Source organism: Myodes glareolus, chromosome 10, assembly GCF_982192425.1.
Source record: "Myodes glareolus chromosome 10, mMyoGla1.1, whole genome shotgun sequence".
Classification (NCBI taxonomy): domain Eukaryota; kingdom Metazoa; phylum Chordata; class Mammalia; order Rodentia; family Cricetidae; genus Myodes; species Myodes glareolus.
Window position 1 is genome coordinate 29,921,109 of NC_142035.1, and position 16,394 is coordinate 29,937,502.

Consider the following 16,394-nt stretch of genomic DNA (forward strand, 5'->3'; position numbering starts at 1 on the left):
CCTATATCCAATGTCTTGATTTTCTTTTCCCACAAGGCAAATAGATAAAATAACTCCTTACAAACAAGAAGGCCGGTATCATTTGTTTTCTTTTCTGGACTTTTTTTTGTAAAAAAAATGCATTTCTGTACCCTGAATAGTCCTGCTCTGGGCAGAATACTGACCTGGATATAACACAGACAGGAAGCAAATCTATTTAAGACCCAACCGGTTGCCAGGCACCCTTCCAAGATGGCCCTGAAACAAGCCGTCAGAAGTCTGCCACCTGCTCAAGTATCCCAGGCTCGATAGTGGGGCAGCATTGCCCATGCAGTCAGCAGCAGTTCCCCAAGCAGCCCCAGACCCTCCCCTCTGGAGCTACCGCAGACCACAGACGGACGTAGTTGACCTTGGCTGAAAATGCACTCAGCTCCTAAGAAGCAATTCTGCAGCAGGCACACAGAATGTCAGGGGGGACGAGGTGGTGCTACAGATGGCTCAAGTTGGCATTGATCCAAAGTACATTTCCTCCTCTAGACTAAGAAATCTGAGAAGTAACAAGGCCAAGAAAGAGCATTCTCGCAGTTACACAGTGCTTCCCTGAGAGGGAAGAGTTGGCTAAGTATATCAGCGAGGAGTAGCTGGTGGCAGCCTGTCCTCCTCACCCAAACTTAAGTAATTTTTTAAAATTCAGATGTTTTCCATGTTAAAAGTAAATTATCAGCTCCTAAGCAGGCTTCTCCATCTAAAGAAACAACAGTTTTCCTCCTTTCCCTTTCCTTTTTATTTTTTAAAAATTTTAATTGATGTAATTGTATGTTTGGGGTCACATGATATTTTGATACGTGTATATAATATATGCTGACAAAATCAGAGTAAGTGCCATTTACCTCTGTGGTGGCTATTCTTGGTTGTCAACTTGACTAAATGATGTGCTGATCTAAGCTATGCTATTATCAATAAAGTCTTGGGAGTCAAATATCGGGGTGAAAACCTGACAGATCAAAGAAGTGGCAGAGTGGGGACCGGTTGACCTTCTCTTCAAACAAAGGAAACCTGAAATCTACAGTTCCTCCCTATTCCTTCATGTGTGTCTACTCTATCCATATTTCTGGCTTCTCAGTGGCTAATACTAGTCAGCTAGTCTCTGACACTGCCCCTTGATTCGAGGTTAACATTTTAAACACAATCTTGTGGTGTTGCGGTGCCATCAAATATCCTGCAACATTTACTCTGGAATTAACTAAAATTCAAAAACAGAGGGCACACCTGTGAAGAATTCTTGCTTAATTTGAAATAGGGAAGAACCACTTTTAATCTGGATCTTGTGGAGGGAAGACACACCTTTAATCTGGGCCACATCTTCTGCTGGAAGCCTAGGTAAGGACCTGGAAAGACAAAGGCTTTTGCTCTTTGCCTGTTTGCTCTTGCCTCACTGGCAGGACCTTTCCTTCACTGGAATTAGATCCTACTTCTTTGGGATTCCAGTGTCTACTGAAAACCAGCTGAGACAATTAGCCTCGTGAACCGAGCAACTTCTGGATTCTTGACTTTCTGTTCATAGCCAGCTATTGTTGGACTAGCTCGACCACAGCCTGCAAGTCATTCTAATAAACCCCCTCTATTTTTATTTATTTATTTTACATCACAACAACAGTTTCCTCCCCCCTTCTCTTCTCCCACTCCCTTCCCCCATCTCCTCTGCTCCCACCCCCCAATCCACTCCTCCTCCATTTCTGTTCAGGAAAGGGCAGGTCTTCCATGGATATCAGCAAAACATGACATATCAAGTTGCAGAAAAACTAAGTACCTCCCCATGTACTGAGTCTGAGTAGGTGACCCAGTATGATGAGTATAGTCCTAAAAGTCAGGAAAAGAATCAGAGACGGCCCCTGCTCCCATTGTTAGGAGTACCACAAGAGGACCAAGCTACACACTGTAACATATATGCAGAGTCCCTAGGTCAATCCCATACAGGCTCCCTGGTTGTTGGGTGAGCCCCTATGAGCACAGGTTAGTTGATTCTGTGGATTTTCTTGTGGTGCCCTTGACCCTTCTGACTCCTGCAATCCTTTCCCCACCCCCTTTCTACAGGATTCCCTGAGCTCTGCCTAATATTTGACTATGGGTCTGTATCTGTTTCCATCAGTTGCTGGATGAAGCCTCTCGGATGACATCTGGGCTAGGCGCCCATGAGTATAGAACACCATTAGGCATCACTACATTGCCTTCCCCCTCCCCAGTTGTGCTTGGCTCTATTCTAGGTCTTTGGGTCATGCAGCTCATGGGTCCTGGTGCTCCAGGCAGTGTCAGAGGCGAGCTTACTCTCTTTGCATGGGTTTTAGGCCAAACCAATCATTGGTTGGCCACTACCTCAATCTCTAGGCCACCTTAACCCAACATATCCATCCCATAGACAGGTCAAGCTATAGGTCGAAGGTTATAGCATGGGTTGGTGTACCAATTCCTCCACTGGAAGTCTTGCCTGGTCACAGGAGATGGCCAGCTCAGGTTATGTGTCCACTATTGCTTGGAGTCTTAGCTGGGGTCATCCTTATAGAATCCTGGAAGATTCCCTTATACAAGGTTTTTATCTGACCCTGAAATGCCCCTGCCCTTTCTAGTAGTCTCTTTCAATGTTCCCCCTACCCCCACTCTCCCCAGCCTAATCACTCATTTTTCAATCCCCACCTGCCAGAAGTCCAGTCACTAAATCCCTTCTATTTCCCTTTTCCCGGGAAGATTCAGGCAGGAGTTCCCCACTTGAACCCTCCTAGTTACACAGTATCTCTAGATCTATAAATTGTAGTATAGTTATCCTTTATTTTATAGCTAAAATCCCTTATGAGTGAGTACATATCATGTTTGTCTTTCTGGGTCTGGGATACCTCAGGATGATTTTTTCTAGCTCCATTTATTTGCCTTCAAATTTCATGATGTCATTGTTTTTAACAGCTGAGTAATACTCAATCGTGTAAATGTATCACATTCTCTTTACCCATTCTTTGGTTGAGGGCCACCAAGGTTGTTTCCAGATTCTGGCTATTACAAATAAAGCTGCTGTGAGCATACTGAGTAAGTGTCCTTGTGGTATGACTGAGCATCCTTTGGGTATATGCCCAAAAGTGGGTCTTGAGGTAGATCATCTCCCAGTTTTCCAAGGAACCACCCTGTTGATTTCCAAAGGGGCTGTATAAGTTTTCACCCCCAGCAACAATGGAGGAGTGCTCTCCTTTCTTCACATCCTCTCTAGCATGAACAGCCACTTATGTTTTTTATCTTAACCATCCAAACAGGTGTAAGATGGACTCTCAGAGTTGTTTTGATTTGTATTTCCCTGATGTCTAAGGATGTTGAACATTTCTTTGTTTCTAGATTTGAGAATCCTCTATTGAGAATTATGTTTAGATCTCTATTTTGTTTTTTAATTGTATTGTTTTGTTCATTGATTTCAAGTTTCTTGAGTTCTTTATATGTTTTGGAAATCAACCCCCTGTCATATGTGAGGTTGGTGAAGATCTTTTCCCAATCTGTAGGTTGCCGCTTTGTCTTATTGATGATATCCTTTGTCTCGAAGAAGTTTTTCAGTTTGAGTAAGTCCCATTTATTGATTTTAGTAAATAGTGTCTGTGAGACTAGTGTCCTGTTCAGGAAGTAATCTCCCATACCAATGTCTTCAAGGCTATTCCCCACTTTCTCTTCTATCAGGTTCAGTGTATCTGCAGTTATGAAGAGGTCTTTTATCCACTTGAACTTGAGTTTTGAGCAGGGTAATAGATATGGATCTATTTGCATTTTTCTTCATGTTGACATCTAGTTATGCCAGCACCATTTGTTGAAGATGCTTTCTTATGTACATTGTATAATTTTGGCTTCTTTGTCAAAACCCAATAAATCCATAAGTGTATGGGTTTATATATGGGTGTTCAATACAATTCCATTGATGCACCTGTCTGTTTTGATGCCAATACCATGTACTTTTTATTAACATAACTCTGTAGTAGAGATTGAAATTAGGGATGATAAGACCTCCAGAAGTTATTTTATTATACAGGACTGTTTTAGTTATCTAGGGCTTTTGTTTTTCCACATGAAATTGAATATCATTCTTTCAAGGTCTGTAAAGAATTGTGTTGAGATTTTAATAGGGATTTCATTAAATCTATAGACTGCTTTGCTAAGATGATCATTTATACTATGCTGATCTTACAGATCCACGAGCATGGGAGATCTTTCCATAATCTGATATCTTCTCCAATTTCTTCCTTCAAAGACTTGAAGTTCTTGTCATACAGGTTTTTTATTTGCTTGATTAGAGTTACACCAACATATTTTGTATCAGTTGAGGAAATTGTGAAGGGTGTTGATTCCCTGATTTCTTTCTCAACCCTTATCAATTGTTTATAGGATGGCTACTGATTTTTTTAAGTTAATCTTGTATCCAGCCACTTCACATTTATTAGCTGTAGGAGTTCACTGATAAAATTTTGGGGGATCAAAAAAGTTATATATACTATCATATCATCTGCAAATAATGATACTTTGACTTCTGCCTTTCTGATTTGTATCCCTTTGATTTACTTTAGTTGTCTTATTGTCCTAGGTAGAACTTCAAATATTATATTCAATAGGTATGAAGAGAGCAGACAACTTTGTCTTGTTCCTTATATTAGTGGATTTGCTTTGAGTTTGTCTCCCTTTAAGTTGATGTTGGCAATTGACTTCCTATGTTTCTTTTATTATGTTTAAGTATGTCCCTTGTATCTCTGATCTGTCTTAGATTTTTATCATGAAGGTGTGTTGGGTTTTGTCAAAGGCTTTTACAGCATCTAGTAAGATGATCATGTGTTTTTTTCTTTTCCTTTCAGTTTGTTTATATGGTGGAATACATTGACAGATTTTCATCACCCGTCCCAGCATCTCTGGGATAAAACCTAGTTGATAATGGTAGATGATCTTTTTGATTTTGCCAGTATTTTAAGTATTTTTGCATCAGTGTTCATGAGTACAATTGTTCTGTAACTCTCGTCGTTGAGTCTTTGTGTGGTTTGGGAATCAAGGTGACTCATAGAGAGAATCTGACAATGTTCCTTCTGTTCCTATTTTGTAGTATAATGTGAAAAGTATTGATATGAACTCTTCTTTGAAAGTCTGGTTTAATTCTGTGCTGAAACCATCTGGCCCTGGGCTTTCTTTTGGTTAGGAGAATTGTATTGACTGCTTCTATTTTCTTAGGGATTATAGGTCTATTTCAATTGTTTATCTAAACTTGATTTAACTTTGGAAAGTGGTATCTATCTAGAAATTTGTACATTTCTTCTAGATTTTCCAATTTTGTTGAGTACAGGTTTTTGAAGTATGACCTAATGATTCTCGGGATTTCTGCTATTATATACCACTTTTTGTTTCTGATTTTGTTAATTTGGATATTCTCTTTCTGCCTTTTAGTCATTTGGGACAAATTTTATATATTTATATATATATATTCTATTTATAATATATAATTATATATATAAAGAGAAAGAGTCATTCTATAAGTTCTATTACTCTAGATTTTACAGACTAGAGAATCCTAACTAATACATTTCTCTGTGATGGAAATATTTAAAATTCAGAAAGCAGGGCTGAGGGTATAGTTCAGTAGTACAACACTTGTCTAGCTTGTGTGAGGCTCTAGGTTCAATCCTTACTGCCCCCCCAAAAAAAAACAAAGAACACTTTGCATAAAAACTCAAAAAGCAGGCCAGGCAGTGGTGGTGCATGCCTTTAATCCCAGCACTCAGGAGGCAGAAGCAGGCAAATCTCTGTGAGTTCGAGACCAGCCTTATCTACAAACTGAGTTCTGTGACAGCCAGAGCTATTACACAGAGAAACTCTTTCTTGAAAAACCAAAACCAAAAATCAAAACAAAACAAGTAAGCAAAACCTCAGAGAGCAGAGCAGTCGAGACGTCTCAGCAAATAAAGGCACCTACTGCCAAACTGAAGATCTGAGTTCGAGTCCTAGGACCCACATGATGGAAGAAAAGAACTAATTCACACAAATTGTCCTCTGGCCTCTTATAAATTAAAAAAAAACAATAAAAATAAAAAAATTAAAATTTCAATCAGATGTAGTGGTGCACACTTTTAATCAGTACTCTGGCAGTAGAGGAAGGCAACTCTCTAAGTTAGAGATCAGTCTGCTCTACAGAGCAAGTTCCTGCACAGCTGGGGCCATACAGAGAAACCCTGTCTCAAAAAATGAAATGAAATAAAAAATAAAGTCTTCAGAAGAAACCGTATTAAGTTAAAAAAAAAAAAAAAAAAAAAAAAAAACCCTGGCCTGAGGAGGACACGAAGACTGCATGAGCTCACCCAAATGCTAAACTCATTGTAACATAGTAGAACTGAGGCCACAGTGGGGCTGGGAAGCAGTGAAGGAAAGGGCAGGAGAGAAAATTTGATATCAGGAACCAAAATAGAGGTAAACAAATGACTAATGGATTGCAGGTGAAGAAACGAAAACTTGTTATTCCCTTGGATTGTCAAGCCATTGTGGAGAACAGCATGGACGGTTCAGAAAAGTAGATCTAGCCTATGATCCTGCTATCCCATCCCTGGGTGGACCCAAAGAAAATTAAATCAGCATATCGGGGACAAGCCCAAGTTCATGAGCGGAAAGCATTTTCTGCTGGATCCAGCTTAAATGTGCAGAATCAGCACAGGTGCCCACCAGGGGAAGAACTGATGTGTTAATGAGACTTTGTTGAGGGGGCCAGACATAAACAACATAAAGATACTGAAGCATTAGCTTGGTTTCACAATTTCAGAGGGTTAAATCGATGGTTACCTGACCCTGTGACCTTGGACAGAACATCATAGCAGTGAGGATACATACCTGCACATAATTAAAAATAATAACAAGAAATATTAATAAAATTATATCCTAACACCTGCATCAAAACTACTAGAGGACATCACATTAGCTAAAATAAACCAACATAGAGGAGCAAATACCTTGTGGTCTTCTCTATGCATGTGTTTTATTTTTTTAACTGAAAAATACTGGGGCTGGAAAGATGGCTGAATGGTTACAGGGTTTGCTCTACAAGCATCAGAACCTGAGTTGGATCCCCATTACCCAAGGAAAGTTGGACGTGATGGTGCACACATGTAATTTTAATGTGTGTGGGATGGAGGAGACGGGCAGATACCAGGGATTCTATGCTGTCAGTGTTAGTAAAACAGCAATCTCCAGGTTCTGTGAAAGACTTTGTTTACAAAACTAAGATGAAGAATGGTAGAGGAAGATGTGCTGAACTCTGGCTTCCACACATGCACGCATAGGCAAGCACAACCCATACAGAAGTGTAGACACCTCTACCATACACACACACACACACACACACACACACACACTTAATAAGCTGAATGTAGAATAGTAGGAAAGTGGGAAGTTGGATAGCAAACACCAAAACACCAGGAGTTAGAAATAGTAAATCTATAGCACAGTGGGTCACAATAGCCTACTAGACAGACTGCAGAACTCTGGGAAATTTAACACAATGGTGAGGACACGGACAATTAATCACCCTGAGTCGATCATTACATGTTATTTATGTGTATTGAATTATCACACTACATGTATTAAATTTGCACAATTAAAATAATAATGATTAAAAAGCTCTTTTACCAGGTGTGGTGACACATGTCTGTAATCCCAGTATTCAGAAGGTTGAGGCAGAATTGGGAGTTAAAGCCTAGCTCCACACCAAGACCTTGTCTCAAAAAACAAAAACAAAACTTTTATTTAAAATACGGTAGAAAAAGTAAATTCTAAGGCTCTGTAGCCATGTAGGAGGGTGATTGCAGCTTACAGACATGTGTTGTGGAGTCTACAATAATTCCCAACAGGTCTACTCTGAAAGAAAATGAAAAGTAAGGACCTCTGGGGCCTGCCTCTGCGTTCTGCCGTCCTGCTTTTCTATGAGAAGCTGACAAGTTTGCCAACGTGAAAAACTAAAGGCCAAGCATGAGTTGAAATTCTCTAAATCTGAAAGTTCAAGGTCTCTTCCCCTTTGTCTATTTGGCTGTTTGTGTCCATTGATTTGGAAAACTTCTTTACCCTTGATAATTCTTTCCTTTACTTTGATTTAGGTACACATATTACAAATATCCTTTTCTGGACTGTGGCTTGCCTTTTCATTTTATTTTTGGCACATTCGAAGAGAGAAATTCTTAACCTTAATGGAGTGAAGGTATTGATTTTCTCTCTTTTGGTTTGCATTTTTGATGTCTTAGTTAGAAAGTCAAGGTCAGAAAGCTACTTAAACACTTTAATAATGCTACTTTTCCCCATGTTTTCCCAAACATTTTAAACTTCAGTATTTCCATTTGTGTCAGCAATCTGGATTGTGTGCATGGTATGTGTGCTAATGCTTGGTTCATACTCTGTATCTATTATAGTCATGAATGTGATTGCCCTATGGTTCTCCCTTCCCATGTTGTTCTCATCTGGTTTGGGGTTCAACAATAAGTTGGGAACATGTCAGTCGGAATCTTTGCAGTGAACAGGGGCATGATAGCAATAAGGAAAATTCAAGAAAGCCAGGTGATGGTGCACACCTTTAATCTCAACATCCAGGAGGCAGAGACAGGGAGATCTCTGAGTTCAAAATCAGCCTGGTCTACAGAGCGAGTTCCAGGATAGCCAGGGTGACACAGACAAACCCTATCTTGAGAATAAAAGAAAAGAAAGAACGAAGGGAGGGAGAAAGGAAGAGAGACAGAGAAGAAAGGAAGAAAAGAAGAAAAATAAAGAGAGAGACAGAAAAGAAAAGAAAATTCAAGAAAGTTGATCAAACAGAATGTCTACACAATGGCCAAAATGCAAAGGAACCAGGGGACACAGGAAACAGGGAAATCTTTATCAGGTAGCAGTACCCATGCCAGCACTCCTAAGCAAGAACAACAAGGAATATGGAACAACTCAGAAAGAGTCAGGGAAGGTCAAGAGGCCACTTTGTGGGAGGAATGGGAAACAAATGCTGTATTATCACTCACCCTTGACCTCTACCTTATCCATTGACTAAATTCAAGCCTCATTGATGGAATTTCTGCAGGCCCTGGAGAAAGGGTAGGCAGAGAATAGATGAATTAGGAGACGCAGAACCAATAGGAACATAGATACACATGTGTATGCATGGTTCTATACGCATATGGAGAGATTTGTTGTACGATATTGGCTCATGTAATTACAGAGGTTGAAAGTTAACAACTTGCCATTTGCAAGTTGGAGATCCAAAAAATCCTTCAACATAAAAGTCCCTAAAATGAAAAGTTATGGTACTACAGAGGTTATGGAAGGGGACGCTCACTGACAGCTGGGCCCAGAAGTCCAAGGCCACCATATTCAACCCTAGCTGGAACGTACACATCAGTGCATTCGCATCCTTCCCAGCTCTGGATGTGCTCACAGTGGCTGCAAAGAAACAAGTGTTAATGATTAAGTGAGTTTACCCACTTGGAAATAATAAGGATTGGCTGCCTTTCTAAAGCCAATTCCTCCAATGCAAAGCAAGTTTGGGAAAACTAGCCTCTTCCCAACTGATCAGGAAGATCTGCTAGCTTTCTCCTAAATCAACTGCTGGCAGGGTGTTCCAGATAAGAGCAATTTCCCACATTTTCAGGACAGAGTGAATATTTCCACAGGAGCCAAATTTCATACAGCTCAACTATGGCCTCCACGGGAAGGAGTTATGTAAATCTAATGTGCCTGACTATTTGCAGTTAACAATTATAGTCATATCTCCCGAGTGTTTTGCATTGGAAAGGTTCTCTCTTAGCTGATTCCCTAAAAGCTTGGTGCACAAAAACCATAAACCACAAATCTGCACCTTGATGACGTCGATGCGCTTTATGGATGAAGACTAGATGGGAATGAATGTGTTAAAAGTGAAAGGGTGGCTGGGTGATGCCTCTGTGAATCAGAAGCTTGTGGTACAAGCATGGGGATGAGTTTGGATCTGCTGCACCCATTTCCAAATTAGGCAAGATTTTGATACAAGTAACTGTAACCTTGGTGCTGGGGACAGAGTAGGGGAGGGTCAGGAAAGGCTGATCCCACCCACTCACTGGCTAGCCATCCTAGAGTCTAGCCTAACAGTGAAATTCTCTCTCTCTCCCCCCCCCCCCCCTCTCTCTCTCTCTCTCTCTCTCTCTCTCTCACACACACACACACACACACACACACACACACACACATAGAGTGTAACATTAAATTGTGTACCAAAGAAAGCCAAAGAACTTAAGGAAAATAAAGCATTTTTACTTAGCAGTATGTCTGTAGTTCAGAACCATAATCTTCCTTTGTCTTATTTTAAGCAAGGTAGAGAAAGATCTTAGTATAAAACATATAAAGTTATTATCTTTTTAAAAGATGAATTTATTTTTATTTTATCTCCAGCAGCCCCCTGGTAGGAAAGGTAGGTGGGAGCAGCTATATGTTCCTCGGTCTGGGGCCTCCAGACACACAACAAGTTCAGCATTACCAGGATGGACCAGGCTGTCAACTCACAACCTACCTCTCACCTATCTGTGGTGGTTTGAAACTGTCTGAAAGAAAAAAGTTGAGTTCCAGGCTGTGCATGGTGGTACATATCTTGAGTCCCAGCACTCGGGAGGCAGAGGCAGAAGGATCTCTGTGAGTTCGAGGTTAGCCTGGCCTATATAGCAAGTTCCAGGACAGCCAGGACTACATTGAGAGTCCCTGTCTCAAAAACTAAAAGCAAGCAAATGAATACATGAATAAGGTTGAGCCCCTGCCCTCAAGAGACAGCATCCAATCCCGCGCCCTGCACGCAGGCTAACTTTACCTCTTTGTTTCAGTGTAGAAAAGTGTCAAACCACTCGTTACTTCTGAGGCTTGGCTGTAAACGGTGGCTCCACTCTACCTGGAACTCTAGCGATGCAGATGGCCACATCCTCTATTCACATAAGTCATTTTCTGCTCCCTGCTCTGTTTGAGCAGGGGATTTTCAGAGGGCTTCCGTCCTGCCTCTATGGACTATTTCATATAGATGGTGGGTCGTTCATCTTTTAATCTATTCTCCTCTGTATTGATTCAGCCTGACCGTCTATGTACCCTGGATGTCCATTGAATAGGATGTGCCCAGAGGCACTGAAAGGTGCCACAGTTTAAATCAGTATTCACCAAAGGCCTATGTGTGAAAAATCTGTTTTTTTAGGTGTGCGTTTGGAAAATCCATTCTAAGCTCCTTTTCAGGTAAAATGGCAGAATTTGAATGGTGAGCCCAAGGATAGGGTGAGGTTGAGATCCGGACATTAAGGACATGTGGCAGAGGGATCACTGTTTCTTGACTGTCCTGCAAAGCTGTTCCACTGAGCCAAGCTTGGGAATTGCTCTGCTGCTACACGTGGTGCTTGTGAGCTGGCTAACTCTGCCAAATCCCCCAACTGCTTCCCTTTTAAAGGTCCATGTCCATCCACTCTCTACTGTTTTTCTCTCTTCAACCCAACATCTACTGCCGCCTCCAATTTCCTTCCTCCTTCCTGACTTCCATTTACTGCTCCAAACACACATCAGTTTTCCAAAATGAGAAGTATGCCTACAGGAGTCGTAAGTAAAACTATGTCCCCAGAGCTGGTATTCCCTTCTTTCTTGAGAGCATCCTGTCAAGGTTGTGACATCAGTTTTGGTCACTGTTTCAACGAGTTTGAACTGTCTTGCTCTGTTCTCTGAAGACAGGATTCATCTCTTTAGGTAAGTTTTGCTTGCCAGTCCCCACAGTGTATTCATGGAGAGTTTTATATCCTCAGAAACTCTTCATTTGGCAGTGATTCCATTTGCCTCACCACCTCTGCGTTAGCACTGCCAAGCCTAGATGGTCTAGACATTGTATTAAAAAACAGCTCCCTCTGGGACAGGCCTAGAAGACATTGGCACAGGACCGCAACTATCTATGGATATTTAGTAGATTAAAAATCTTCCTGACAGACAGGAATTTTGTCAAGATCCACCCACTGTGGCCAGCATTACGTAAAGGATAAAGGAGTTCACTGGCTCATAGCCATTTAACAGAATTCGGTCAATACAATTAGTGGATTATGCCTACACGGAAGATATGCCACTCATCTCTAAACAAGTGGACCAGTAGAAAGTTGCAATTTGGGGGCGCTTAAAAACAACTCTGAATTTATATTGGGGAAGATGATGCATTTTTAACGTCTTGCTCTCAGAAATTAAAAATAACTCTTTCGGCCAGCTGTTGCTCCTTTTCTGGGAGAGTTGGGAGGTGAAGAGGCACCACACGGTTGACGAAACTGCGCTGAACTGCTGCATTGGATTACGTTTTGCAGTACCTGTATGTAGGTTGAACGTCCGCGGCTTTTATTTCTTTCTCTTTTTTTTCTTTTAAAATGCCATGGTCAACAATCTCATCGCCACGTCTCAGTCGTGGTCAATAATTCCTGATGATGCTTATTTTAGGTTATCTCCCCTGGAAGCCACTGGTCATTTTCTAATTCAGCATTCTTTAAAACCTTGAAGTCCACCTTGGCCCAAGACCCCTCCAGAGGGCCACGCCCCTTCTCCCTCCTCTGAGAGCCCGGAGAACTCAAGGTCCGCAAGACAGGTTACCGCCCGGCCCTGCCCAACGGCCTTCTGGGAACTGTAGTTGTGACTTCTGACACAGCTGCCATATAGTGGAGTCTAGGACTACAGATCCCTACAGGCCGCTCGCACCGCGCCTGCGTGCGGGCACCTGCTAGAGGGAGGGTAAGTCGTCCCGGGAGCAGAGCAAGTCGGCGGAGGAGGCTTTGGCAGCGGCGGGCGACATGGACAACGCAGGGAAGGAGCGAGAGGCGGTCCAGCTGATGGCGGAGGCCGAGAAACGAGTGAAGGCCTCCCATTCCTTTCTCCGAGGGCTGTTCGGGTGAGCGCCAGAGTTCTTGCCTTTAGGGGTCTTGGTGCCCGGTCCCCCGCCCAGCCGGCTGCCACCGCAGAGTGCCCCGCACAACTGCTTAGGGTTCTGGGTTCCCAGGGGCCTTCAGAACACAGCCAGGTGGCTCATGCTCGGCCTTGGGTCCTGCATCCCCTAGGGGCCATTGCATCCCCTGGGCCATGCCTTGGGGGCTCTAGTGTGCACGCATCTCCTTTCGGGGATCCTCAGGCCTTGGGCATCCCCACATTCATCCCGAAGAACCCGTAACCCTCAACCCCCAGGTACCCAGAACCCCATAGGTGCCCCTGGAGACTTCTGTGTTTCCCGACGCCTCTCGTGTTGCCCGTGGTCCGATATTGGTGCCAGGGTCAGCGCCGAGCTGCGCCTCCGGGAGCACCACCTTCCTAGGGGACCGGATTGATTAATTTACCCGAGTCTGGATCATATGTCACTTGGGGTAGCCAGACAGGAAGGTCCTGGAACTCAGCCTGGCGCCTGGCATCTGCGAAAGGCTCACAGGAGCGCGAGGTCAGCGCCCGTTGTATCCTGGGCACTTGCTGGCTGGCTTCCGCCCACAGGCCTTGCAATCATTTCCTCGGATGGTGTGTTTTTCCTTTGCTGGAGTGATTTGTATCCATAGCCCCGGCCTCCTCCTGTTTGATGGTCCATAACGTTGCCTCTGTTTAAAGTCAGTATCTTTTGGGAATCCCGTGATTTGGTGTAATTCTTACATGCTGTAGTAGGGGGAGGCTTTACATTCCGAGCTTTCAAAAAGCAGAACCTGAACTGAGAGCTTGTGGAAGAATTCTGGGCTGTTGATTATGCGAAATGATTCAGCTGTTTATGACAGCAGCAGAAATTACGCGTGTACCTCATTTTTTTTTCCATTTGAAAGTGAAGGATCTTTACCAAGAGCAGATTTAAATTATCGGGAAAGACTAGTAGTACATACTTAACTGCCGCATTTTGAGACGCAATTTTATTTCTGTACAAATTCAATTTGGACACTTAGTTCTGAAAACACACCCAGTGAGCTTTGACTTGTTTTTTTCCAACTTCGTTCATTTAACTGCTAATTATAATATTCGTTATTATGTAACAGTTTAGTGGAACCCCGTTATGTTTCCATCTCTTGGAAATCCTTTGGGTCACTTTGATACAGTGTGTGGTAGCATGATCTGCCAAGATAAAGAAGGAGACCACCCTTGGGGACCTCTAAGGGCATTTATTACTACTAAGTTTTAAATTTCTCTAGTAATATAAAGCTTGAAACTGTAGCTGTAAGTTATGGATACTCAGTTTCCCCTTTAAAGGGGGCAGGGAACATTCTTTGTATGTAATGTAGGTGCCAAATACTAATTCCTGTCTGTGAATCACAAAACACACGAGATTCACTGTGTGAAATTTAATGGCAGGGTGAATGCCTCACCATGGGAGGTGATTTAATGCACAATGAGTTTCAAATCGTGTTTCCTTGAGCCAGTTATGGGCATTTCTTTTGGTCAAGTGGCCCAAAGTTTTGAGGAAACTAGGTCAGATCTTGAGTCAACTAAAAGGATTTTGAGGAATTTTGATTGCTGAAGGAAGGTCTTTTTGACTGTGGCTGCCCTGTCGGTGACAGGCCGTGTAGGAAGACTCGTCTTCTGTCGTTCACACGCACTTTGCCGAGAGTTACTACTTCCTACTCATGTAGAAGCAGCAGGTCAGGTTATTATCTTGGCTTTGGAACCTGGATCAGGGTAACTTTGCATCTTTGGGCCTCAGTTTCTTCTACTATAATCCACAGTGTATCTTGTGATTAGTAATCAGTCAGTTTATGTATTTTTTAAAACACTCAGGCTTATGGGTGTTGGAAATGGTTGTCAGATAATTATCCACATATTCATCAAAGCTGTCAACTCCGTTCATCAAGGAAGCAGAGGGCAGATGGATTGAGTTTTGCAGGATTTTGGAGCCAAAGACGTGGTCTCTGGTCTTTTAATAAATAAATACCTTAAGAGTTTTAGCCAGGTTAAGTGTCCTTTGTAGAATGAGGACTGGGACTGGGAGGTTCCCAGTAATATTTGGTCCTGGAAAGCTTAGGGGAAGAAGAATATATAGAGCTTCATGAGATTTATTATAAGTATGTAGTATTTGAAACCCCAAACCAGACCTATTTCTCTTTGACTTATAATGGGAAGACGAAGGTATTGTATCCGTATTAGATATTCTATGGATGTAACATTATGTGCATCTGTCCTCACCCTCCACGTTGCCCTGCCCAGCCCCCCTTAGGTTTTATCTTTCATTTATGGTAGTGCCATCTATCTCCATGTGATACCCTCAGGCTAACGGAGAATTCATAATCACATGTCTTGGTTCACCCAAGTATCCCGTTCTTCTAACGGGATGGACAGGTGATGTTTTGAGGATGTGGGGGACGGTTAAAAAGGCATTTGGCGTATCGCAGATGTTTCTCGTCGCTGGCTGTTCATCTCCAAACTGCAGATTAAAGCCTAGCTTGAGTTCATCTCCTGTATGCTGCAACAATGCTTTTGTGGCGATACTGCGTTCTCAGGATTGTTCCATAGATCTGTCTGTCTGTTGTTGCGTTAGATGGTAATATGCATGGATATTCCCAAGAGTGGGTCCTGTGGATGGTTCCTCTGTGTGTAAGCTACAAGCTTTTTCTGTCTGGAAGCTGGAGGTGAGGAGGGAACATCAGTGCGTTCCTTTCCCCAGCAAAGCCCCTTGCAGCTTCCTGGCAGGAAAATAGTTGAGGAAGGATGCAGATATGTCTGCAACCAGTTTTACGTTTGTTCAGTTTTTTTTCTAATTTCTGGCTAAAGAGTGATGTGTCTTTTTGGTTGAGGAGTCCAATCTCTCTTTTTCTGAAGAGCACGGTACAAAACCACCGCTTAAAACGTCAGATTTTCAGTTAGTGCATTGCCAGAGAGGGGCTGTGGAAATTTGTGGTTGACTTCAGATTCTAGTTTAAATCTCAACAAACTGCTAGAATGATCTGAAGCTGGCCAAACTGACAGTAGGATACTTTCCAATTGCAAAGGCCTGCTTGCTGTCTTCATTTGTTGCTAGGGGAACACAGGTAGAGGACCAAATTCATACTTAGGAATGGCAGGAGAATGTTTCTGGGCTATCTTCATTTGTTTGTTTGTTTGCATTTTGTCTGGGTGCAACCCCCAGGCTTTGTACTTGATGGGTAAGTATTTATCCGGCCACCGAGCTATGTTCCCAGCCCCTGATGGTTCCTTGGCAGTGTTCCTCGGTCTTGGGGCTCATTAAAGAGTTATCTATTTGGTGTAAATTTAGTGAAGGATTCTTTCTTTTGGCTACTGCAACTAAGCATGAGTTTACTTAATATCTGTTTGTGAAAGTTCAAATATTTCTTAGTTTTTGTAGGCTGTATCCATATTCTCCACTTGCTTTTATTCCAGTGAAGATTGTGTTTCCATGTTTCGCATGGTCATGTGAG

At 42.4% G+C, this 16,394-nt stretch overlaps 1 protein-coding gene across 1 annotated transcript in view; it reads left to right on the top strand.

The window, feature by feature from the left end:
- Positions 1-12,734: 12,734 nt before the first annotated feature.
- The window catches only part of Napb (NSF attachment protein beta), a 41,489-nt gene continuing 37,829 nt past the window's right edge, over positions 12,735-16,394 (top strand). Inside the window, exon 1 of the mRNA XM_048455550.3 lies at positions 12,735-12,913. Coding sequence (XP_048311507.1) covers positions 12,816-12,913 — 98 coding nt within the window. The 5' untranslated portion in view covers positions 12,735-12,815. The remainder of the gene's footprint in view (positions 12,914-16,394) is intronic.